Below are 26360 nucleotides of genomic sequence, written 5' to 3'. Positions count from 1 at the left end.
TTAAAAAAACATACTTTTTTGATAAACCTTGAGAAAACATATGACCAACTATCATGGCCGTAAAGACAATAATTTCGGCCCAGAACAATGAGATTCTCGAGCCACAAATTAAGATACGTGTAAGAAAAACGCACCATAGCCTATCCAAAAAATAAGCGGTGGTTTCTTTAAGTACCCAGGCCCTTTGGAAAGTTCACCGGTCTCTAAATGCATCTCGGGCCCGGATCGAAAAGTACTCAGTGGACACCCCTGTCAATGCTATTGTGGAGGCTGATTGGTTGGTTTTGAATCTTTATCCTCGGACTGACAAAGCCTTGATAGGTTATTCCTGATAGTTTCGTACACTTGTGACTTGTAGAGGCTTTTGATGCAGGCCGGTTAAGCTACCGAGATTGACAGAGTGAAGTTTCTGGTTGTTGAAATGTTGTTGATCGTTAATTATTCCATTCATTAGGTGCCGCTGAATGGAGAGCAATCCTTGCAATGCGTTGCTCAAGTGCGCACCCCGAGAGTCGAACCTGCACCGCTTGATCTTAAAGGTTTATCACGAAGTCAGGCGTCATCACGGTTGGTCTACCAAGGCAGTGATGAGCACGGTAGGCACTTTAACATAACCCACTCGTCGAAGAGTGCCTGCTTTTCAATGTGAAATTGCTTTGTGTTTCAATCACAATTTTCCTTATAAACTCCATTGATTGCCGTCATTAAGATCCTTCTTGCACTCAGTTCAGTTGCAGAAGAAAAAATAGTATTAGCAGAGGGTGGGAATCGAACCCACGAAATTGAAATTACTACTCCTCTGCCCTAACCATTAGGCAACGCTGGTTGCAGCGAAGCATTCAGTTAAATTTTTTTGTATCAAAATTTTTCGATCAGAATATCACGTCGAGTCACATGACTGAAATCAGCTGAATCGCGAGTACGCTTTTCGACGAGTGGGTGATGTTAAAATCCCTACCGATGAGCACGTTTTGAAACACGGCGGTTGCTTCACGCGATGGTCAGCAGTCTCAGTCGAGTCAGTAGCCATGGACTTCTAAATAGTATCACCTGGACTGGACACGCAGTGACCAACATGAGGCCAAACAGTTGGTACAACGGTTGGCCAACAGTGGGCCAACAGCCAAGTAACTAACCCTGTTGGCCCACTGTTGCCCAACTGTTGTACCAACTGTTTGGCCACATGTTGGCCACTGCGTGTCCAGTCCAGGTGCTACTATTTAGAAGTCCATGCAGTAGCCTACCTTGTGCTTAACTCCATCCATTAGTTTTTGCCTCAAGAATAAGGCTATTGCGTAGTAACCTAACAACTTTTTGTTGCGTCAAAGTTAAAGCTTTCTGTTATTTGTGTTAATCCTTCCATAACTGGCTGCTAGTTGCTGATAAATTCGCTGGGGGTGTTCACTGTTGATTTATTCGTTCAAGACCATGCTATATAGCATATAGTTTATCTGCAATAACGTGTTTTCAGCTCATTTCAATGGTAACGACTAGAACATCACATAACTCAGGCAAAAAAAAAATTGAAAAAAGAAAACTCATCGGGAAAAATGATGGTTTGCGAAAATGAGAGAATTGAAATGTTTTTTTTGTGGTTTCATCATGTGGCGTGTGCATGAAGTTTCTTTACCTGAACTCTGTTGGAGATTTAGTAGCCTACCATGTGTGGAGCTAAATTTAAGTAAGGGAGCGTTCAAATATTACGTAACGCCTTCGAGGGGGAGGGGGGGGGTTTATGCAAAACGTTACGTTAGCGTCACATCGGGGGGGAGGGGGTTCAAGCAAAACGTTACGTAACGCTTTCGACCACGGAATGGTAGTTTTTTGTGCTGAATTCGTAGTGAAAAAGCGTTACATGGGGGAGGGGGGATTAAAAAAAGCGTTACGTTGGCGTTACATGGGGGAGGGGGGGGTCAAAAATTCGGAAAAAAGGCGTTACGTAATATTTGAACGTTCCCTAAGTAATAATTAAATAGGCTACTTAATTAGCTTACTAAGTGATAATTAATTAATTAATTACTTGAAAACTTTAGGCCACTTGTTACGTACTGACAATTTACTTGCACATGCCAACTTTCTTGTTCATGTTCTAACAAAACTTTAAAAATTTTCAAGCGTTTACAACAATCTTTTGCTTGTCGTCACGGTGGTAAAATCTTCCTTCAAAATTCTACGACTCGATGCACATCCATAGACTAAGCTTCCTTTATAGGTCTAGTCTATGGCCAGTAGCGTTGACGAGGGTACTTTTGGATTAAGGGCCTGGAAGATGGAAAAAGCAATATTCCTTGGACACAGTGCGCTTTTCTTAGTAGTGTCTTGCTTTGGGGCCCAAGGATCTCATCATTGGTGTCGGGTCTAAATTATTCTCTCAACGACCCTGTCCATGGCAGACCACAATGGGATAAGTTGAATAAAGTTGGCATTTTTAATTCACGACAGACGAGTTGCAAAGCACGATAAACATGTAAACTATAATTCCAGCTTGTATTTCCTTCGTTCGATGTTCTTGACTTCTCCTTCTTGGTTAGAAAGCAACCCGTACAATCGCTTCACCTTTGCGGCTCTTTCTTCGTCCCTGAAAATACACAAATTTACGATAGTGAAAAAAGTGATTGGAACGTAGTTTGGAGAGACAAAGCTATCAATTAGAGGCATATCTGCTCAGGCAAAGTAGCTTTTATGTGAGCCAAAGCGATTGCTTTAAAATTCAAAAGTCACGGTAAAGCATCGCTTTCTGGCTCAATTTGTCATCATGGGGCCACAAAGTATCATTGTCTCAGGGCGCTGGAAACCTTAGCCAAATCACTGGACGTCGGGTAGCACTGCTTAAAGTGGAGAAAAAGCTCAGGTAGACTGGATGGCAGATACCGTACCAAACAAAATTTGCTTCGCCAAACACGCATGATCGCTGGTCGGCAGTACTGTGACTTAAAACAACGGCAGGTTTGGCACAGGGGTCTTGCTGGAAAAATGGGCCACGCTTAATCTTATTGACGCTTTATACAAAAAGAAGCAAGAAACGAGTCAGGTCCACACATATTCAAACATCTGGTCTCATCATCAACAGTATCATAGCCGATGCGGCCTTTGATGAACTAGATGCTCGGTTCGTAATGTTTTCCAGTGTTCCCTTTGTCGCGCAGTGTCCCAAAGTGTTCTTGGTTGGCTGATTGATGTATTGAAATTAGATATAAATGTTGTTCTTTGTCTGCCACGAGCACGTTTCCCGAGAAGGCGGCCGCTTAGACAGAGATTTTCGAAATCTTCTTTTCTGATAATGTGACCGAGAAATTTGAGTTGCCTTTGAGTTATGTTGTTCAATAGTTCCTTATCTTGATGTACCTGGTTTAAAACTTCTGCATTTGTGATGTGATCAGTATATGAAATCCTGAGCATTCTTCTGTAAAACCACATTTCAGCTGCTTCAATGTTACGCCTAGTTTCTGTGTTGAAGGTCCATGTTTCACAACCGTACTGGAGAACAGACCACACTAACACTTTGAGAAGTCGCACCTTCAGAAGAATAGAAAGCTTGCGATCCAATAGAATAGGTCGTAGTCTATTAAAAGCGTCTTTAGCTAGGCCTATTCTTCTTCGTATCTCTTTCTTACATCGTGCGTCCGCTGTTAAGAGAGAACCAAGATAGTTGAAAGAAGACACCTGTTCAATTGTGTTGCCTCTGGTCTAAGTTTCGAGAAAAAAAAACTTGCAAGTTACGCATTCATCATCATCAACCGGCCATGCCACTGCTGGCAGATGGCCTCCACAATCCACATGTTTTCACAGCATTCTGTCATTCGCTGTTTTTCATCTATGACCAATTTTTTTTCAACGCCATCATCAGTTTGGTCGCCATGTACAGTTTTGCCCACATTGAAACAAACGAAAATACAGCAACTTACAATTGCTCTTGCTCCTTCTGGCGCTGACGAGAAATAAACTTGGAATCTTTCCTTATCTCCCTCATTGCTCCTTTCATCTCACGACGACGCTTGTGGATTAAACGATCGCGTTCCCGCTTGGCAGCGCTCTGGTTCCTGGTGCGAGACCGACGATCAAAAGGTTCTCCGCTGAAACAAAAGATTATCTTCTTAATGAAACAGAAAATGAGTAAATTCTCCAATCAAACGGATCAACAGCTGCTTGCAATCGGACAAATATTCAGTCATTGCCGAAAGATAAATTGTTTTGTCGAACCGAAAGTTTGCCATTGATAGGCAAAAGGTTCTTATATCTTAAGAAAAACTTTGCACCATCAAAATAACTTGAAAACATCAATCCACCCGTTAGGTCAGTTCAATAGGCACCTCCACCTTGCACACGAAGAAACCTTAAAATCAAGCGCGCTTGGAAAACGTATTGAAGGACTGTTCTTCATTTCGCGGAACCGAGTGGATGAAATAATTCACAAACACTACTTTAACAATCGGAAACTTCACTCTGTCGATGACGGATGGCCTGCGTGAGTGACTCTAAACCTCTACAAGTATGCGAAACTGTCAGGAATAACCATCTCAGTCTGAGGATAGATTCAAACCAATGAAGGTATTTGCTGTTCCTATTTGAAGCACTGCACTGTCGCATCACACGCAACCATTATTTGACTTGCAACATATTCCGGGCTATGCAAATATAATTCAACGCTTAACGCCATTGTCTTAATTTTATTGGCCTCCTTGTATGACGATAATTATTAACTCTTTGTTAACCATTATAATCCGATGCGTACGATGCTCCTAACAACCTACACATGATACGTGAGAAGCCTCTCACCATTATATTACCACAGTTTGTAAGAAACTCACGGATTTTCAATTTTAGGATCAAACATCCTCAACGGCTTTGGCTTTGTTGGTCCAACGGACAGGTACTTTCTGGGCTTGTTACAATTTTCTTCAATTTCTTGCAATAAAATTTTAAGATGTTCCACCACATTTGGAGAATGCTTAATGTTCTTTCCGCCATTAAGCTTGCAAATTCGCTTTAAAGGCAAAAATAGTTCATCATAGGCTGGTAGAGCTGAATACAAAGAAGCAAACTTCCGTCCAAGACGAAGAGCAGTGATGACAAGTTGAGACCTGCAAAGGACAACCTTACGTCACATGATTTTAAATCCACGAAACGAGTACGTCACAATCTTCTGTTTTCGTTCCATTGTGAGTTAATACTGAAGCTGTTGTAGACTTAGGGTCGAATGCACCAACAGCGATTAACTTAAACAATGATTAAAGTTAATCATTGTTTAACTAAACAGTGATTAAAGTTAATCGTTTTTGGTATGCACCTACAAAATTTTGTTCATGATTAGTTGATCAATGATTTAATCAGACTGTTGAAGGTTTTTGCTGAGTCATAACTGTAGCAATGAGTATTTCTTTGATTTGTTATGGGATTCAGTTCAGTGGTAGAAAAAGGTACCTACACAGCCTACATTGTTTGTTCATGGCAATGGCAAAAAGCGTTATATTTGCTGATAAGTTATTTGTAGCCTAATGTTAAAGGGGGGTATGTTAAAATACAAATTTGGATTACAAACTCTGAGTACCTCCCAAAATAATGCCACTGGGAATAAAAAAACATACCATGAAAAACGTTTTGGGTTGCCCCTACATTAACTCCCCGCTACAGGGGGGTTTTACGAGCGATTGTCAAAATACATGAGATTTGATACCTAAAATTTGAACTGATGGTCATAGAAGGCTGGGACTATTCTCAAAAGTTTCCGTTTTGAAAAGTTAAGATAGGAATGTAACAGTTTCAAAAGTATCAGGTGTATGGATTGGCCCAGACAGGCCCATTTTGGAGCGAAAATGGCCTATTTGGCCTATCGTGATTGTATGAAATTCAAAATTTTACCTTAATAATAAGGGGATATTTTTTTGTTTAAAACGTTATGATTCGAATTGGTACTTTCAATTGAATCATATGCATTATGCAATCAAGATTTTCTTTTTTCACCCCACCCTACTGCACATATTGCAATATAACAATTTCTGCTATTCGCTTTTAGCCTAAGTATAATCTTTCATTTTTGCCTCAAAATAATATTCACGGCACAAACTTCTGCAACACAGTAAGTTACATCATTATAACATAGCATGATGCCCTTCTTTGTATACCGGACACTTGTATCATTAGGCTACTCGCTAGTGAACTGATAAATGAGCATTATCGCTATATCTTATGTTAAAACGTTAAAAAAAATTGACTTTTCAGCAACAAAAATTCTCATTTTTCATAATCCTGCTCCCTCCCAGTCAAAAATTGTTCCGGCGCCCCTGGCTACAATAGCCAAATTTTGGTAAGCTACCCATAACCTCAACTCAGGGCCTCAACTATTTTATATACAATTTTAAATCAGTTGCTGTCCCTTTAGGCCTACAATTACATTTCGGTCATTTTAATCCAATCACACATAACACCTTCCATAGTTCAAAAGGTGCAGCCTGATGTTGCAATTACCAAGAACTAATACAATACCAGAACTAGAAACCTTTGCTGGAAAGTTAATCAAGCTTTAAACCTACTCTGGAGCTGTATTAACTCTGTTACTTAACTTGCCTAGATAATCACAGTTTAATCATGGTTTAAATAGCCCTTGGTGTTGGTGCATACGAAAGTCTCACTTAATTATAGTTTAATTCAAGATTAAGTTAAATACAGTTTAATCACTGTTGGTGCATTCGACCCTTAATCTTTAAGATCCAAACTTGTATCATGAAAAAAACGCTGTTGCAATGATCAATGATTAAATTCGCTAAAAGCTTACGTCGAAAAAACATCACAATATAACATAGAGGTGGACAAATTTAACGTATTAGAGAACTGCACGCCCAGTCAAGCTGATGCTAGAGAAAAGTACGATTACTGATCCAAAGAACGCAATGCCTGAAAATTCTATATTCAAGGTAAATGTAAGATAAAGTCCAGGTCCAAATCGGCATATGTTACATATCGCGATTTCGAGTAATAAACCCTCTTCAGTGTAAAAACATAAAAAAAGAACATAACACTGGAAAATAAAAAAGAAGCAAGAAACTTATTAGTGTGGGAAATGGGTACGAAAGATTACACAACAACCCAGACAACAAAATTCGTCGTTTTTACATTGATTCAACGTCTGCAGGACGGATTTTGCAGCCTGGAGAGCAGATGACATACTTGATCAAATCCGTATCCTGGTCGCTTTCTTCTCGCAGTAGTTCGATCAGGTTTATTTTTTCGTCATTTAATTCTTTTCTCTTCTTCGTCACAAGCAAATTGCAGTTTGTTTTGTTTAAACGAGGCACCGCGACTTCAGGCAGACCTAACATAAACAAAACCATCACAACGGAACGAAACCGTTTGGAGATTTTCAAACATATATAATGCGGTTAGGGGTTTCAAACATCATATGACCCTTTTATGGGGGAAGAACTTATATTACGCTATCTAGGTCAAAAATACAATAGGCCTAATTGGCTTCTCCTAGAGAGAGAGGGAGAGAGAGAGAGAGAGGTAGAAAGGCACAGGATATTTGAAGGACCTTCATGAAACGGTAAATTTGGCTTGGCTACTAGGTCACGGATATGGTGTGGGGAGGAAAATCACTTCGTTAATGGTTTGTTTGGCGTTTCTTTCTCCATCTATCCAAAGTCGTCCTTTCTACATAGATTCGAGGTTGAATAAATGTAAAATGACAAAACCTGCTAACTGGAACAAAAACACAATAATAGAGACAACTTGTTAGAAGCTCAATCTAATAATATGGTTTAATCGTTGCGTGTTTCTTGATGCTTTTTGTTTGTCGTATCCAAGCTTACACCCGGTGGTTGAAGATTTAGATTAAGTGGACGGGAAGGCAAGGAAGCCAATCTTCGTGTCCACCTTCAGGCATGCCTTTAAGTGTCCTGCCACAGACACAGCCGCATGCTCTTGAGTGGTGCCAAACCGGCACCCTTTCGATTGCCGTTCCAGGGCTCTCATCACTCGGCTATGCAGCCGACATTGATGCTTATAGTCAGTCAGTTAGTTAGTTACTTTCAAGAAGTTGAAATTTATTGTATTTTATAAATATTTGCAGATTCCTAATGAGGGCTGAAGTTAAGCCGAAAACGTTTGACAGTTAAACTATTTGTGAATATGTATAATATACTGTTGTTATGCTCAACCCTGTGGTATTGTTGTGTCTAGCCTAGTTTTAATCTAATAAACAGTTGAATGATCATACCAAATTTCTGTTGCTTTTTGATTGGAATGCTCATCGACAATACAGACACCAAAAAGTTTAGACATTCTGGAATCAAGCGCTTTGAGAAACAAACATATTCATACATGATCGTGCAGAGAAATAAGCCACGAGCGATGTCCCTGCACAGAAGATAGAAAGAAGGTTTGAAATTCGGTTGATGCAGAACAAATGCAGGAATGGTGATAAAAATTAGAAATCAAAATTAGCTTTGAAATGCGTTTCAAGCTTGAGCAAATGCGCAAATAATTGAACTTCTAAGTTTCTGGGCAGCCGATTGTAGCATCGAATAGACAGCCATAGACACGTGTTTCTGTTTCGCCCATGAGGCTGGGCTCATCAGTATCGCACCGTAGTGTTGAACTGTTTTATTTGCATCAGTGGCTCACAGTACAAAAGATTGACACGGTGAGAGAGTACAAACAAACATAGCCAGGTCGAAGACTTCTTGCCACTTGGGTAATCGACCGCCGCTTTACCAGTCCTTTTAACTCTTATCCTTGTGGAAAGAAAAGAGCCAACAAAACCAGCAGGTGCCAGGGGTAGGACATGTGAAGAAGGGGTGTTCTTCCTGGCCATCAGCACAAGGCTGATCACTCGCTAGTACAGCGAGCAGCAGTAACGCTTCGCTAACCATAACGGTGTAGCTTCCACGCTAGCCGTTATGGTTAGCGAAGCGTTACTGCTGCTCGCTGTACTAGCGAGTGATCAGCCTTGTGCTGATGGCCGGGAAGAACACCCCTTCTTCACATAATTTAACTTCTTTGCGTGCGAAGGAGAGCTTTCAAAGCATTATTATATTGAAAAATGACGAAACATAGCATTTAGCGTTAATAGCAAAACTGTTCAAAACACACAACATAAAGAATTTATATTGCAAAATAAACTGTTTTTCTAACAGTCGTAAGAACTAAACATAAGGAAGAAATCATGGCTACCTAAAGATACGGCCTGATTTGTCACATATTGCAGAAATTTCCAGGTTTTTCTAATTTTGGGCGAACGTTTAAATAAATTTTTCTAAAGATTAGATTTTTACGCTTTCTTTATTCTTTTCCCCAGATGACACAATAGGTTTTAACATCCTCACATGTTGAAAAACAAAGAAAACTTGATTTCGAAGATTTAAGTCTGACTGTTAATTTTCAATAACAGTCTAATTTTGCATTTTTCAACTGACTTTTTCTCATTTGCTACTGCTTCCCCAAGGCAACAAAAAAGTTTTATATCATTAGGAAACCGCAAAAGGTAAAAACATCTCAAAAAATGTCAGTCAAGCACTAGCAGTAGCTGTAATCAAAATCTGCAAAATGTTAAATGTGACAAATCAGGCCGCATCTCCAGGTGGCCATGAAAGAAATGCAGAATGTACCTTTGTGACGTGATACGGCATACTGTTATGACGTTGCACATGAACGTGAGAGCACGGGTAGCAACGCGGTGGCTGAAATCACTTGTTGAGTATAAGAGCTTTATCAGCTTGAATTGAATGATCTACGTGAAAGCAATATAAGAATTTAAAATAAAAATTGGCTTCATTATATTCTGGTATAGCTGTTGAACTTAGCAAAGAAAAACTGGTTCACATCTGGATAAGCGACTTTAAAGTCAACATCACTATCTATTCTATCCTGATGATTTCCTCATAAACAACGAGATAAGTGCAAATAGGATAATAGATAATGCTACAAGTGGCGTTTGGTTAATTCAAATCATACTTACTTATTCGAGGAAACTATCGAGCGAACCAAACAATGCACTTACGATTTCAAGTGAAGGCCACTGTTTTTTTTTAGCCTTTCCCGATGAGAAACAAGAGTGATGGGATCTCTTCAATCTCTCAATGATGCATTGAGAGCAACTTTCAATGTTCATTGAACAAAGATCGTGCAAATGGCTGAAAGAATTTATGAACCGACTGATTAATCAAATCTTATGCAAGCGCAACAAAGATATACAATGTTTACATTATCAATCGCTTTTTACGTCTCCAGACGTTGAATCAATGCAAAAAGTGATTGATTTGTTGTCTGGGTATATTGATGGAGCGTCGTACCATAGCCGTTGGGGCATTATAAAGAATTAGGGCATCTTCTTACCTAGTGAGGGAACTTATGACTTCCAGTCTCGTATGAGAAGTTGACGCCATTTTGCAGCAGTGCTCCCACACGTAAGCAAACAATTCGATCATTTTTGCTTTGTTGCCCTTCCGTAAAGCAGGCGCGTAGTTTTTTCGCAATCTTTCCGTTACCATTGCAGCGGCAGCATTCTCTTCGTCATCGGCTTTCGTCACCAAGGCAGAAAACTCAGCATAAGAGGAAGGGACTGGAATGCAAAGATATTGAGAAATGAAAGCACGTGAAGAAAGCGACACTTTCTATGTTTAATACCCACAACGCTATAAAAGTGTTCGCCACGTAATATGTTATAGAAGACAAGTATATTGTATTAATTGAAGAGCCAATCTGTAGAACAGTAAAAAAATTGTTGTTTTTTGGAAAATGTTATTAAGTAGTCAAGCACCGTTCCGTCAAACACAAAAAGACGGTACTTTTATCGCAAGTGAACTCCATTCAGCAGCACCGATGGAATAATTCCCAGGTGACAACACATCAACAAGCACCGATGGAATAATTCCCAGGTGACAACACATCAACTATCGGAAATTTCACTTTGCCAATCTCGGTGACCGGCCTTGCGTCAGTGACTCAAAGCCTCTACAAGTATGCGAAACTGCCAGGATTAAGCTCTCAAAGAAGCTTTCCCAGTCCGAGGATAAAGATTCAATTAATAAATCTGATGTGGAATTTAACTTTTGTTGAATGTTGGAGTTTATACAAAAATCTTAAAACGCATACATTTTGATGGGGCGTCTGGAGTCTCTTCTTGCTTTTCTTCTTCCTTCTCTTCTTCAGCATTGCCCTCCCAACTCAATAAATCTGCACCATCTTCATTTCCAGAATCAATATCGGAATAGCTGTCACTTTCTTCTTCCTCTTCATCTGCGTCCAGAGAAGCTCCATCATCAACTATACCCTGGTCGGCTGCCTCCGACTCTCGCTCCTCCGTGTCCGGAGTATCTCTTCCTTCACTGTTAGATGCATCAACATCTTCATCCTTGTAAGACATCGAAAAAAAAACACGTTATTTTTTTATGAAAGCGATGTGAGGTGATCTCCAGTAAACTAAAATATCCCAGATAGCAAATCAGTTGTTTTTTACATTGATTCAACGTCTGGAGATACGTGTTGAATGTAAAATACGACTGGTCTGATGTCTGGGATGATACGTTGAAAACAAAAAGTAAACAATTCATAATTTTATCAATAAATTGCTTCATCTGTCAACAAACATTAAAATGTTCTAAACATGTTTGTTCAACCTTCACCCAATGCTTTGTTGAACAAACAAAATAGAAAAAGTCTAAGTTAGCCAGAATAAAGTCAAGCCAAAGTTCAGGAACTGACATTGATGAAAACTATCGTTGTGTGTTTTGTGCGGTTTCACAAGGGCAATAAAAATATTTCTCCTACTAACTTCATTTTCCATATCTGCGCCATCGTAAAGCGGATAAGACAATATTCCAGCTTCATCGTCGTCATCCTTCCTCGCAAACCTAGATGACAAAGTCATGATGCATTCACAATATCGAAAATGGTCAGAAAGTGATGAATGGTGAGAATGGTCAGAAAGTCGTGCTCGTGCTGAACAGTGTTTGCAAACATTTTGAGGTAACCACACTTTTCTATATTTAAACATTTCCCAGAACCCACCACCAAAGAGTTACAGAATAATGATCGAGGAAATGAGTATATAGGGACGCATGCAGGAAGCATTTCAAAATTACTTATTATAATAAGTAATTTAAATAACGATTGAACTATGTTTGAGTATATAATTATATACTAAACATAGTTCAATTCAAGTAAAAAATTTTTCGTTATTTAGTGCAGAAGTAGAGTGATAGTATTTAGTACACAAACGCCAACCAGTAAATGTATGTAGAACAACGTTTCTGTACTAAGTAAATACTAATCTGTAATGAAGCTTTATTGAATTGCCTAGCGAAACAGACGCATTTAAACTTTGTTTAACAAAAGGTAGTTTTCAAATACTCATGAGATTCTGAAAGTCGAAACAGTAACTAGAAATACATTGCAAATAATTTGTTATTAGCCCGACTACGGCGATGTATTGCTTTCATGGCGCAGCGGTTGAAAATCGCGGATGCAAAGAATGAAAACACTTTTTGTTCCAACTTACTCGTCTTCCAATGCATCGGCAGATTGGTGTTTCCTCTTATCATCGGAATCTATTTGCATCCTTGACAATCGATCTTCCTCCTGTTTTTGTAACTCTGCTTTTTTCTCTGCTTCAATTTCTTCTTTCGTCTTTTTACTGGTTAACGAAAATCAAACATTACTCAGTTGCAGCAGTCAGCATTGTGCACAAGTATATTTTTCGCTGAAAAAAGTTATTACCGTTCAGCGGGGGCTGCTTTGCGGTCAAACAGCATTTGCTTCACAACTCTGTCGTAATCGTCAGGTTTGGAGTTTTCTTTGGCCATTTCTTTATCTGTGCGTTAAAACCATGTGTTAAAAAAGGAATAAAGAATGAAAAGGATCATTGCATACATCAGCACTCACCAAAAGGTGTTCGTATTGAAGGTCGGAGTAAATCCTGAAAATCAGCCCACGCATCATCCAGTTTACCACGAAGCTCCTCAGATTCGTCTTTTGCTGTTTGTTTTTCAAACTAAGCAATGGAAATAGTTAAAATTTTAATCTTAAACAGATTGTTAAAAACCGGAATGGCCGTTTCGGTGAGTCCGATTCGGTGAGTTACCTATTCGGTGAGAGCCTTTTTCGGTAAGAGCCCTATTTGGTGATTTTTTTTTTAAATTATTGGGTACCGTGGTGTACGGTCGTTTGGTCGACAGACATTTGGTCGACCAAATGACCGGGTACCGTAGCCTAATTATCATTGCCGTTTTAGGGTTAGGGGTTAAGGGTTAGGATCTTATTTTAATGTTTAGTGACGTTAAAAAGATGTAAAAGCGGCAATGATAATTAGGCTATGGTACCCGATAATTTTCAAAAAAAAATTTCAAAAAATCACCGAATAGGGAACTCTCCGAAAAAGGCTCTCAACAAAAAGGCTCTCACCGAATAGTAGCAGACCCCCCCAAAAACACCGCTCACCCCTACCTAGGGTGTAATAAACTGGCTGGGCATAATTGCTGAATAGCGGCTGAGTGAAAGGAATTAGCCACCCTACTCTCTTTAGTGCCGAAGGCTTAACACAATGAGAACCTTATCTTTTCATACCCAACACTTGGAATCAAGTATGGGACCACCTTTACCAATCTCAACTCTAAACACTCCAGGATAGCACTTGAAATGTTACTAAATCTAAGATAACAATGGAACATTCATAAGCTAACACAGTAACACACCGCTCATGCCATGTTATAACAACTGTACAACAATGCGCATTTTTAGAAAGCATTGTATTCATCAGCCTATGGCCTGCTTTCAGTGTTTTACAAGTTTCAATGCTGCCTTATAGAGGTCAAGCCTACCAAATAGTGTAAAAGTTTTTCTTCGAAATAAAATAACCGGGAAACACTTTCATCAAATGGTTAAACAAGAGAAAAGTTGCTCTAACTACTTTTGATCACCTTTGCTGCTTTTGATTTGGCAATGATTTCTTCAATGACGTCTTTTCGAGTTTTGTGTTGATCTTGCTCTTCATTTTCACTGTCAACTTTCTTCTTAAAAATCCCACCACCAAAATGTGCATGCTCAACATATTCCCCTGCAAGAGACAAAGAGTCAAAGTGCAGTGACATAGCTAAAAAGAAAATTTTAGGGGGGCAAATGCCATTCAGTATGAATAACAATGGTATTAATTAATATATAAAACTTTTAATAGTATTGCTCATTTTTGGAGGGATATTGCTAATTAATATATAAAACCTTTTAATAGTATATATTGCTCATTTTTGAAGGGATATTACTCACCCCAAGCCCTTCCCCCATGGCTACATCTCTGTCATAGTGACACCTTATCTTAAAAAAGACTTAAAAACAACAATAAGCTACCAACGCTCACAACATTCCTTTACCATACTTTAGTGGTATATTTAACCAAATAAATACACAAGCAAGACATCCAATTGTATATATCTTTTTTAATTAACCTACCACATATTGGATGATACAAATATCGAAAATAGTCCACTCAATTTACTTTCTTCCACAATAGAAGAGAACAGGCTATCAATTTAGGTTCTATGACAACAGTGTAACATATAAAAAAAAAACTTTGTGAGACAAACATAATTTTTTAGCAATTTTATGAAAGGAAAAGACAAAATTACCCAGATATCAAAATGATCTCATTTCTACATTAATTTAACTGTCTGCAGACTTCACATCAAAGTAAAAATAGACTGATTTGCTGTCTGTGTAGGAAACAAGTAACACTTTAAAGTTATTCAACCATACGTGAGATTGTTCCATTGGCATCGTCATCATCACTTTCCACATAATCATCAAACTTTTCGACTGTTGAAAGCGATTGACCAAGATGAGTCAACTCTTCATCGTCATCGTTCAAACTGAGAAGAATTTTATAATTTTGTAAACCAGTTCAAAAATAATGGTTTATCACTGACAAAAAAAATACATAAAAACTTCTAAATTTCTTAAAACTAGAAATGTCAACTGCCTATTTAAAAATCAATCGCTCACTTGAATTGAGCGAGCTTGTCGTGCTTCTTTTTCCTTTCTAAAGCAAAACGTTGAAGCATTTTTTCTTCTAAAGTAATCTGTTCATTGTTCACTCCCAATCGTTCATCTTGGATAATATTGGCTTTGTTTCTTTGTTGATATTCACGAAGAAGAGTGTCTACTCTCTGAGACATATATATAAAAACAATGATTATTTTTCAAACAGTATTGACTTATTTGAGACGTACATTGCAAAAATAAAAGTCTGAGCATATTGCACGATCAAAAAAAACTTTGTACCAATATTATATTCTAAGAGTAGTTATTTTTTTAGCCTACTCAGAAAGTTGGCAATGTTTAACTTAGATATGTGGGAGTTACCAAGAATCAGAGGTGGGAAATAGGCATTTACTACTTTGAAGACAGTAGTAGAGTACTTTTTCATTGAAGAGCGGCTTTAAATTTCAATCAAGATCTCCTGAGCCATGTTTGACCAAGGTCCCATGAATCTTCATACAAACCCCTTCATACAACCTTCAATAACTCAGCAGAGTAAACAAGATTATCAAGTATATATCAAGGCAACTTTCCTTTATTGTAGAAAAACAGGTGAAGAACAAAAGATAGCTTCTTGCTAGATTGACAAAGTGACCATGGCAATTGCTTTTATTAAATGTTTGCCAGTTTTTTTAATATTAGAAACACGCCATACCAACATTGAAAGTATGAAATAACAATGTATATACCTTTTTGTTGGCTTTTGAACGCGAAATTCCTGGCATTCCACTATCATGTTTTGTTTTCCGACCAAGGATAGTATGTTTTTGTTTGTTAGTTTTAACTTCAAATGGATTCTTGTAAATTTTATTTAAATTAGTTGAGTTGCTTCTTTTCGTTTTTGCTGTTCTGACTTTGTCAGATAGCCCTTTTCTTTTCCTTGCCATAGCAGTATTACGTCAATTTTTGATGTACTTGTATACAACTACAAATAAGGAAAAAAAGTTAGTGTGGTCAACTCAATATAATGCAATTAACTTCAAAAACCTCCACCTAACTCAGTTGCTCTTTCTAATTCCATCCACCAAAGTAACCTATATTAAACGATATGCACGTGGCTATATTCACCACAGCACAGCTATAGTCTACTACCGGTACACTCTTTTTCTGGTTTATTTTTTCTCTTCCTGACCAGCCATACCGGTATGAAGGTGGCAGTCGACTTTGTTGACCCTGTGGTCTTTTAATGTCACACCAGCACCATAATTAAAGTTTTTATTTATTTACGGTATCTGTGTAGCTTAGCTGACACATACGTCATACTGGAAAGCCAAACAAATAAAAAATAATGTTAGTTAATCTGAATCATTGTTCAATGGTCATCCATTAGTTACTGCTTGGGATGTGCGCTCGAGCAACGCACGTAAAGGACTACGTACTCTCCATTCAGCGTCATGTAATGAATGGAATAATTCCCTGGCAACAAAACTTCAACAATCGGAAATTTCACTCTGTCAATCTCGATGACCGGGCCTGCGTTAGTGATTCAAAGCCTCTACAGGTGTGCGAAACTGCCAGAATTAGCCTAAGCTCTGCATGAAGCTTTCCCATTCCGATGGTAAAGATTCGATTCAGGACTGCTCTCCATTCAGCGGCACCTAGTGAATGGAATAATTTCTCGGCAACAAGACTTCAACAATCGGAAAACTTCACTCTGCCAATCTCGGTAACCGGCCCTGCGTCAAGTGCCTCTACAAGTATGCGAACAAGTACCAGGAATAACCTATCAAGGCTTTGTCAGTCCGAGGATAAAGATTCAAAACCAAACCAAACCAAACCAAACCAATCAATCCTCCAAGATTTCAATTACAATGTGATGCCAGAACCAGAGTTGCCATGTAGATCGAAGTAAAAAGGGAAAAATTGCATTATAAAAAGTCAAACTACAAGGGACGGCGCTGCATGTTTTTCATTTATCTCGATGATAACTTACAATAATTAGTTTTTATGACATTTTGACTGCAGTTACACATTCTAAATTTCTGAAATTTGATAGTTTTTAGTATGTTATTGACTTATTGTTGAGATTTTTTTTTCTTCAACTGAAAAAGTCTCTTGGCAAACTTACTTCTGTCAAGTTCACATAACTTTAAAAACTTTGAAGCTTTAAGCAGTTAAAAAAATACACTGTGATGATAACAATCACAATAAAAATTTTTATGTGTCAAACAAATGTCACTAAGTCAATCAATCTCAAATTACCGAAAAAAACAATCAGAAATCACGCAGCAAATAATTAAAAACAACAACTTTAAATAAGCCATGACACCACTCGGGTGTGGCAGACTCGATGACCAGTTCGGTCCTTCTGTCACTCCCATCGTCATCAGCAAACAACCTAGCTCACATTGTAATCTTGTATTGTTTTGTTTTTTCGCATGTGCTGATGATGCAAAATAAAAGAACTTCTTCTTCTTCTTCAACACTTTTTAACAGCCAACACAATAAAAAAAACCAAGTTTATGCCAAACTATGAGTCTATGACGTGCATGCCAAATCGAATTTTCCAGGTCAAATCACTTCAAAAAAAGCCAACCTGGCAACAGTTTAAGGCATGAACAGTGTTGCCAAACCACGCCAAAGGAATTTCCCACAGTCACATCAATGATTCACTAAGGACAATTTTACTTCACCAACCTCTTATCACCAGTTGCCCCATCCTTTATGTCATTTTTAAGAAAAAAAAAGTTTTTCTTTCGGTTTAATGGTGTCTTTCCGCCAAAAACAGTCGTTGTCTTCCGCCAAAACGGTCTTGCACTTGGTAAAGGGCAATTGTAACAAAATGATTTTGCGTTATCTTGACTTGGAAACGAAACACATGAAAATCTCAGCGTAGAAAGCGCGTAAATCTCCATAGGTGAAAAATGTTGTGCTATATTTTTTGTAAGCTTAGCTCACTACTCATGGTGAGGTTTACCTTCAAGGATAGCTCTCCTTTCAGCGCATTTTGTAGATGAAATTATTTCATACAACACTTCAATAATACGGTAACAAACGAAAACTTGGTTGGTTTTGAATCTTTATTCTCGGACTGACAAAGCCTTGATGGGTGATTCCTGGTGGTTTCGCATACTTGTAGAGGCTCTTGACGCAGGACCGGTTACCGAGATTGGCAGAGTGAAGTTTTCCGATTGTTGAAGTGTTGTTGCGGGGAATTATTCCATTCACTAGGTGCCGCTGAATGTAGAGCAGTCCTTAGAATGCGTTGCTCAAGCGCACACCCCGAGAGTCGAACCAGCGCCGCGTGATCTTGAGCCGGGCGCGTAACCCACTGGTAGAAACTTCACTCTGTCAAACTTCAGGTGACTTCCTGCGTAGGTGTCACAATCAATGTGCAAGGCCTCGCGATGGACTGCTTTGTGTCTTCAACGAGCGTGTTGTTTTGATTGTAAAAGTCTGGTGCGATGTGTTATTATCGGTTATGACTTGAAGTAACCTTTGATTGTAAAATCGTTGTAACGTAATTCTAGGTCATTATGTAAGATGCGACCTCGAACATTCTGTTGTTTTCTCAATCACCAAATATCGTTTGTCATGATGTCACAAGGATGTTTACCAATGGATCTCTGATTGCGAAATCATTATTTTCTAGAATCATTTTCCCTACGTGACAATCTAGAAACTTCGGCTTGTTTACGATTTAAATGCAACTTGACAGAACCATGAGTCCTATGATGTAACATTACGTAACCTTCTCGAAGTTACTGGACCGAACAAATCTTCTATAAATAGTGGTGTAATTTGTGTAATCATGTTTTTATGATGAGTTGATTATTAATTATTATGAATTGGTGATGAGAGATCATTGTTGTAGTAGTAGCAGCTGTTAATAGACGCAAAGATTATTGTTGATCGAGAGTTGAAGTATTGAATACGAGTAAAGCAAAGTTGATGCTAATATAATTTGTGATTGAAATTAGAATCGTATGAGAAGCTGTGAGTGGATCACGTTAGACTCAATCAAAAGCCGTAAGCGTTGGAATCTATTGCTGTTTACTGTTACTTTGATTAATTGCTGGAAGTGGTGAACCATTCGTTGGAGTCCTTCAAGCGTTTTCATATATATCATTTCACTAGTAGAACTATCTGTGTATTTAATTGACTGCTTTTCGGTTTAACCCATTAAACTACGTCATTGAACCTTTCCAAGTCTTTTTCCTGGTAAGAGATAGAAAGAAATCGTGACAGTAGGCCTAGGTGGTTTGAAACCTCTTCAAGTATGTCAAACTGCCAGAATCAAGCTTTAGAAAGGCGTTCATAGTCTGATGATGAAGATGATGAAGGTGTTGCGACCGTGCCATATTTTAAACTGATTGACTTGCTTTGGTATCATGCACGCTATAACTTCCGCGTTTTGTCTTCTACCTTTTTCTAGACCTCTGCTATGTTTGTAATAACTAATAAGTTAGGCCTATATTGTTTTGTCGTTGTGATGGTCGCAGAAATAAAAACAAACCTAAATGAAGTGAACTGATTCTGTCAAGCAATCAGTGTAGAACCCTATGTTTTACGTAGCAAGCGATTTCACCTATTGAGATCTCTCGCCAAACCCGAATAGCTAAGATAAGACAATTGCTTTCTTAGGAAATTGGGTCGCTAATCTTCTCGTCTGCAGGTGCCAAACGAAATGCTCTCAAATAATTTCTATTAATTTCCAACGTTTCCACTCAAAAAGACAGTAGCCTACGCTTCCAATAGACAAATTCGAAATAAACTATATCAAATTGAGATTGGTATTCAAAGACAAAGAAAAAGAGAGAGAGAGAGAGAGATTTCGAATAATTGTGGCAAACACCTACAACGAGCTTAAATCTGAAAAATAGAACGAAACGATTACTGTTTATATTCATGCCATAAATGAAGCTGCACTAAAAGTACGAATACATGCTATGCTCACATCATAGACATCAAGCTACTAAACTGGTCAAATAAATTGGACGATGGATGCAGTGCCGGATTAAGAGTCTGCTGGCCTGTAGGCACATTTCATAAGTGGCCCGAAAAACAGGGTTGCCAACTAAAAAATTAGAATTATCAGTGGTGCCAAATCATTGTCACAAAGATCGTTGTTGCAACTATAACACAGGGTACCGTGCAAAAACTTGATCATATGCGTAGGTAATTAAATAGCACTTTTGCGCGTTTTTGCGATTGAAAACTCGTTAACTAGTTTTTGGAGGTCAATCTTACGGAGTAGATCGCTTTCAATACACAAAAGTGCCAGTGTACTAAGACGTTGTTGACACATTGTTGATCGTTTAACGTCTTTAATTCGTTTCAGTTGTGAAAACGAGCGTTCCTCCGAGCAATTCGTAGCCATTAGAGACAAGTACATTCTAAGTGCTATTTCAGTGTTCGGAATGCATTATAAACACCAGTAGTGTGCAGCATTTTAAACATCTTCTGGGCACTTCCTGTTGCTGTTGTTTCGTCGCGTCTTTGCTCTTTATACCAGCACATAAACTGACGAAATTCTGGTGGAAAGTCGGAAGACAGGTCCTTTGAATACACACCAACCAGACCTGCAACAGCAACATCGATGTCTTCAACAGACATGGAGTCGTACTCAGTCAAAACTCCAAACCTCTGCAGCACCATGGAATATGTATCGATACGTTTCTGTGGTGCACTCTTCAGTTGGTCGATGATCACATAAAACGTGTTGATTGTAAATTTTTGCTGGCCTGACATTCCTTCCACATCATCTGTAGCAGCTCCATCACTGACATGCTTCTGCTGCATTGGTGCTCGCCGACTTTCAGATTTATATATGCTGCTGCCACAGCGATCACGTGCCTGCTGCTCATAACAGTCAAAATTCTCTCTGCACTCATCCAAGAATTTATCCAAGCTTCAGCAGACCAATGGCTAGTGTCAGTTCGATAGTGGAACTTTGAAGCAACTTGCTACTAGTATTGAAGCGCTGCAAAATATAAATATTGTTCCAAAGTATGCACATTAGGGCAACTTCAAGGGTGTTCATGTGTTTGGCCAATGCACCTGCTTCATTTCGTGTGCTGCCATTCTGAGTAGCATCCCCAGAGATTTCCTGGAGAACACTTTGAAACTTGAGGTACCCAATGGTTTCTTGTGCATCAAAAGTGCTCTGCGGGCAGCACAAAATATGTCCGCGGGCCGCATCCGGACCGCGTTTGGGGTACACCACCCTGCTCTAAATCATAACATTAGGCTTGAAAGTTCATATCAATAATCAACTAACAACTTACATTTTTTCTTCTTAGAAGCATAAAACGTCCGATAAGAAACGGTTCACAAGTCACAGCTTTAATTGCACCATAAAACTAGTTTATGGAAAATTTTTGCGATTTTTGCGAAATTACGATTTTTGCATTGCGTTTGGGTTAGACCACTCTGCGCTAAATCACAACATTAGGCTAGAAAGTTCATATCAATAATCAACTAACAACTTACATTTTTTCTTCTTAGAAGCATAAAACGTCCGATAAGAAACGGTTCACAAGTCACAGCTTCAATTGCACTATAAAACTAGTTTATGGAAAATTTTTTCCATTTTTGCGAAATTACGATTTTTGCAACCTTTAATTCATCTGGAAAAACAGAGCTATTAAGATGAATACTTATTAATTTAGAAAATAATTATTTTGAAAACATGACTAAATTTTTACTGATTTTAAAGTGGCCTGGATTTTTGACTGGCCTTGTAGGCAAGTGCCTACTTTGCCTAATGGTTAATCCGGCACTGGATGGATGGAAAGCGCGTTCTACTGGACAATTGTGCGCTTAGAAAGCAGTGGCCCATACCTTACTAAATACATAGAAGTTACGTTGAACAACAAAGCACAGACAAACATACATCCTAGCGAGAGAGAAAGAAAGTCGCTGTCCTATGACTCCACACAGGGCCTGATTAACCATGAGGCACACGAGGCACAGGCCTCAGGCCCCCTGGTTTTGGGGGCCCCCATTATTTTTTACATTAGTAGGGAAAGTAGCCTACTATAATTTGGACCACCTAATGAAAAATCTTAATATTTTTATAAAAATCCACAACATTGGGGTGCAACTAACTTTACTTGATTAGTTACAGGCTAGTTGGTTTGCAAAAACAATTCCAACCAAAAAAACATAACACAAACAAAGAATACTACATTATTATTTTTTTATATAGTGGTCCATAATTATTATCAACCCAGTTTCTAAAATGGACCACCCTGTTTCATAATATGGACCACCATACTGTAATATGGACAGTTGTCATGTGAAAGTAAATATATCAAGGAAGTCAAACTTCAAAGGCATGAAATAGAACACAAACACTCAATAAATAAAAATAGTCTGAAACGGTCATGATAGTCATCTCAAACAAGTTTCAAATCTTTGATCGTTGGCACAGTTGTCACAATAGTAAAAATGAGCATTTGATATATCAGCACAAATTTCATGGGCCAATTTCTTGCACTGACAACACTGAATCCAATCCTCATCAGTGGACTCGTCACACACAAGACAAGTGCATGCAGAAGCAGCATTGCTTGGAATACCTCTCTTTTTTGAAAACTTAAAAGGTTAAGCCTTTTCTCACTTGTTTTGCTGGTTTAGCTTTTTCTGTGAACTTGATTTTATGTTGTGTGGCGTACCTGTCAGCACAGTAGCCTTTGTAGTTTTTCTACGTTTTCTTCCCTTCGTAACTTGTTTTGGAAGTGAGCTCATGTCCTCGACAGATACCCTGCATGAAATGCTAACTGAACAAGGTTGTAAGTTCTTAATACTCAATGACGATGGTCCTGGTGCTTGTGAGATTGCTTCATACGGTGCATCAGCTAAAGTTCCAGCATTTAATTCTGTTGACATGATAGAATTTTTTGCCCCTTTCTCAATGTTTACCACATCTTGTGACAAAGGTGAAATGTTTCGAGAAATTGCATTTTGAGTAGACATATCTTGATCATCAATTATCAGCGGTGATACATTGTTTGGAGAGGTGTCTACTTCATGAGGCTTGTCAGTAACTTCAGCTGAGTGAAAATCACTTTCATCAAATACAAGAGGATTAATGGGGTAAATTCCTGCTTTTTCAAATCCATTTACTGCATTTAAATCCATTTTAAATCCAATTTTCATGCTTAGACATGTCATCAGAATTTAATCAAATTGTTTATAATATCAAAGTGATTATGCAAATTACTGGTAATAGCTTTTATCACTATAAGAAAGCAAGTTACAAATATATTTTATGATGCACTCTAAAAAGTTTGAAAAAAATGCATAAATCTCATGGAACTTCATTTCTATGCCTGTCTATATTACTGAGAAACAAATTTCTACCAATTGACCATAACCTGGACCACTGGACCATATTACCAAACAGCTAGGTGGTCCATATTACAGTTAGCATAATCTTATGTTGCTTGGTGTCATTTAGAATTAATAAACTTAAACTAAACAGTGGACATTTCTTCAAGATTTTGGCACATAGTCATTAGTAATGCCTCTCCTGCAGATTACTTTTGTATAATCTTTTGTAACTGTAGCAATATTTGAAAAATTCTCAATAGTTTGAACCAGCAAAATAACATCGCAGACCCCCAAAACACAAAACCTCTAGTAACAACAAAGAACCAGCTCAATCCTTTGAATCTGAATTCTGAAACAGTAAAAACTAGGTCAGTAAGAAAGGTTAATTCAAGCTGTTCACAAACCATGAAATTATTTACTTCAGTCATTGAAAAAACAGCAGTGGTCCAAATTATCAGCCGGTCCACTTTATAGCACTTTCTACCGTAGGCGTAGGTAGCGAAAGTTGTTGTGCCAGTATGTGCACACTTGTTAATTTTGAGTAACAATTTCAAATTGTGTAACGATTTTGCAGTAGGCTAACAGTTGAGCACTCCTGCTCTGCATCGAAAGCGATTGCCAATAGGGGCCCCTAAACTTAGCTGTGCCTCGGGCCCCCGTGAGCCTTAATCAGGCCCTGACTCCACATGATGATGAAGTATGATTCACATGATTCGTATCGAGAGTTTTAAACGCCGCCACCCTGGCGACAAATGTAGGAGACCTAAACATGACGTTGCCAAGACGAATAGTAGACTGCTGTCCTCCGGTTTGTTTTACGCACCCAGGGATGGGGGCGACTGGAGTGGCCTCTCCAGAGTGCTGGCCTGGGCGTCTGTATGGAGGTCTTGCGCTGCCCAAAAACACAACAGGGCCCCCCTCTCTGCCTCTCCGGCGTGGTCCGAGGGAACGCAAAGCGTGACACTCGGCGACGGTTTGGCTGCAGGAGTTGCCGGAAGGATGTCAGAGTTTGACAGTCGACCGCCTCACGTACTCCACTCCAGATTTTCTGTCTGGGTTGACTCCCGTAGCCTTTTCCAGGACTGGATGTAGCCGCAAGACAGCGGAGGTTTTTGAATCAGGGTTTGCCTTCCCCTAGACCAGTGGTTCCCAACCTTTTTGTTGCCACGGACCCCTTTAGACAAATTATTAATTCTGTGGACCCCTACCTAAATTTTGCCTGAAACTCAGTTAACATACTATTGACTAATATTGTAAAAAATTTATTTTCACACGAGTCAGTTCAATCACAGGACTGTTGACTATTGTAATAACTATGCTACTCAACCACAGTTCTGTACGGTGTCATATTGCATTGCCGCTGTGACTCCTGCGTCAAATATCAGGTTAAACAGTTGCTCAAATAAGAAAATGAATGGATTGTTCAAGAAATGCAGTAGTATTTGAATATTAAGGTGACCCAAAGTGCCATGCCGAAACTTTTTCAACGTAAGCACATTTAATGAGATGGTTGTTGTTGCCTTTCCTGAACTACACGACTAAACTGTGGTTGATTTTTTGACAATGCAACGCGCATGTCATCTTCAACGTCCACTGTCCAGTCGATTTCGATGTTGTTTTTATTGTAACAAGAGCTAAGAATCCTCCCTCGCAAAGGTTCAGTGGTTATGAATGGTAACAAACCAATAATCGCTTGCTTGCCAAGAATGGGTAGGTTTGCAGTTGTGAGCACCAAAATTATTCCACAGTTTTTGAATGAAACTCAATGCGTAATAACTCTTTTGGTCTCAAATCAATTAGGTCATCGTTACTGAGATCGTCATCGCTAATGTTGTTCAAGTCAAAATAAAAAGGATTTCGAATCCATGTTTCAACTTCGTTCGGCAGGTGTTCTAAATTAAAATAACGTTGAAATGAGATTTGCAGGGTTTCAAGTGCGCGCAAAATTTTTCTCTCATGGAGATCAAAAGAGTACATTCTCTTTGAGTTTCATCCATCAAGATCTTCTAACATTGGAAAGTTAGCGTAATTAGCCTACCTGCTTCCAATCTGTGTTTCCAAACCAGCAATTTGGCTAAAAACGCTTTCAGTTTTTCAGCTGCATCAATTTATTATTGTCACACCTGGTCCTTGAATGCCACGATTAACATAGTTGTTATGACCGAAAATATCGGCTAAGTAGGCCATGCCGTATAGAAAACTTTTCCCTCGAACAATTTTGAGAGGAGACTTCCTTTTGCTTTCAAAAGAGTTGATACCTCATTTTTTAGCTGATTCAGTCGTTTTAAAACTTCTCTAGATAACCAACGTACTTCAGAATGATACAAAAGTAGCCTACTCCGTCATCTGACCCTACTTCTTGACAAAGCGCTTTAAAAGTACGGTGGTTTACAGCTCTGCTTTTGATGAAATTAACGACTTTCACGCAATTCGTCAGAATTTTCTTGATACTTGCTCGTAAAGTTTTTGCTGCTAAGGCGTGGGCTACCTGTGCAAGAAGCGATGGGTAACAACCATGAGAGGAGCTTCGTTTTTTACTAAAGCAGCAAATCCGAATTTGTTCCCGAGCATAGCATTTTTTTCTCCAAAATTCATCAAGGTAATCACGGACCCCCAAATGCTTTCTCACGGACCCCCAAGGGGTCCGCAAACCCCAGGTTGGGAACCACTGCCCTAGACGAACTGCCATCCAAGGCTGACGGGCTCCGTCTGCCCGGCTGTTGTTGTACTGTCTTTTGTCTGACCTCTCACCTGTAACCTGCCCGACATGGTTAGACCTGCCAGGGGCTACGAGCCCCCGTCGGTATAGCCCACAGGATCCTTGAGGTACTCAAGCCTCCCCACCACGGCAAGGTAACAAGTACGGGAGAGAGGAGACGAATACGGAGATTGCCAAGACGAAGTACGGAGATTGCCAAGACGAATATTTACGCAATATCTACGTAACATTAAAATCAAAGAGAAAGCATTACAGCCGGCCCGAACCGACGATGTGTTTGTAACATGACTCCAACGCCACCGGCATGACGTGGCTTGATGAAGGAAAACTATTAGCTTTGCAA

General features: G+C 39.0%; 2 protein-coding genes across 2 annotated transcripts; both read right to left on the bottom strand.

Annotated features, from left to right (window-relative positions):
* Positions 1 to 2415: 2415 nt before the first annotated feature.
* On the bottom strand, positions 2416 to 15941 carry LOC145782164 (nucleolar protein 14-like). The gene is made up of 17 exons (XM_082593928.1): positions 15711 to 15941; positions 14986 to 15149; positions 14740 to 14852; positions 13911 to 14047; positions 12877 to 12985; positions 12712 to 12805; positions 12494 to 12628; positions 11768 to 11846; positions 11089 to 11347; positions 10330 to 10555; positions 9995 to 10127; positions 9603 to 9724; positions 8213 to 8352; positions 7165 to 7309; positions 4809 to 5081; positions 3906 to 4073; positions 2416 to 2578 (listed from the first exon to the last, which is right to left on the bottom strand). Exons 1-17 carry the CDS (start codon positions 15906 to 15908, stop codon positions 2473 to 2475), a joined length of 2601 nt encoding a protein of 866 aa, XP_082450054.1. The 5' UTR covers positions 15909 to 15941; the 3' UTR covers positions 2416 to 2472.
* Positions 15942 to 19763: 3822 nt separating this feature from the next.
* Positions 19764 to 21343, bottom strand: LOC145782581 (uncharacterized). Its single transcript, XM_082594392.1, has 2 exons — positions 21249 to 21343; positions 19764 to 20944 (listed from the first exon to the last, which is right to left on the bottom strand). Exon 2 carries the CDS (start codon positions 20761 to 20763, stop codon positions 20365 to 20367), a length of 399 nt encoding a protein of 132 aa, XP_082450518.1. The 5' UTR covers positions 20764 to 20944; positions 21249 to 21343; the 3' UTR covers positions 19764 to 20364.
* Positions 21344 to 26360: the final 5017 nt, after the last annotated feature.

Source organism: Aplidium turbinatum, chromosome 13, assembly GCF_918807975.1.
Source record: "Aplidium turbinatum chromosome 13, kaAplTurb1.1, whole genome shotgun sequence".
Taxonomy (NCBI): Eukaryota; Metazoa; Chordata; class Ascidiacea; order Aplousobranchia; family Polyclinidae; genus Aplidium; species Aplidium turbinatum.
This window is presented reverse-complemented; position numbering and strand designations above follow the sequence as displayed.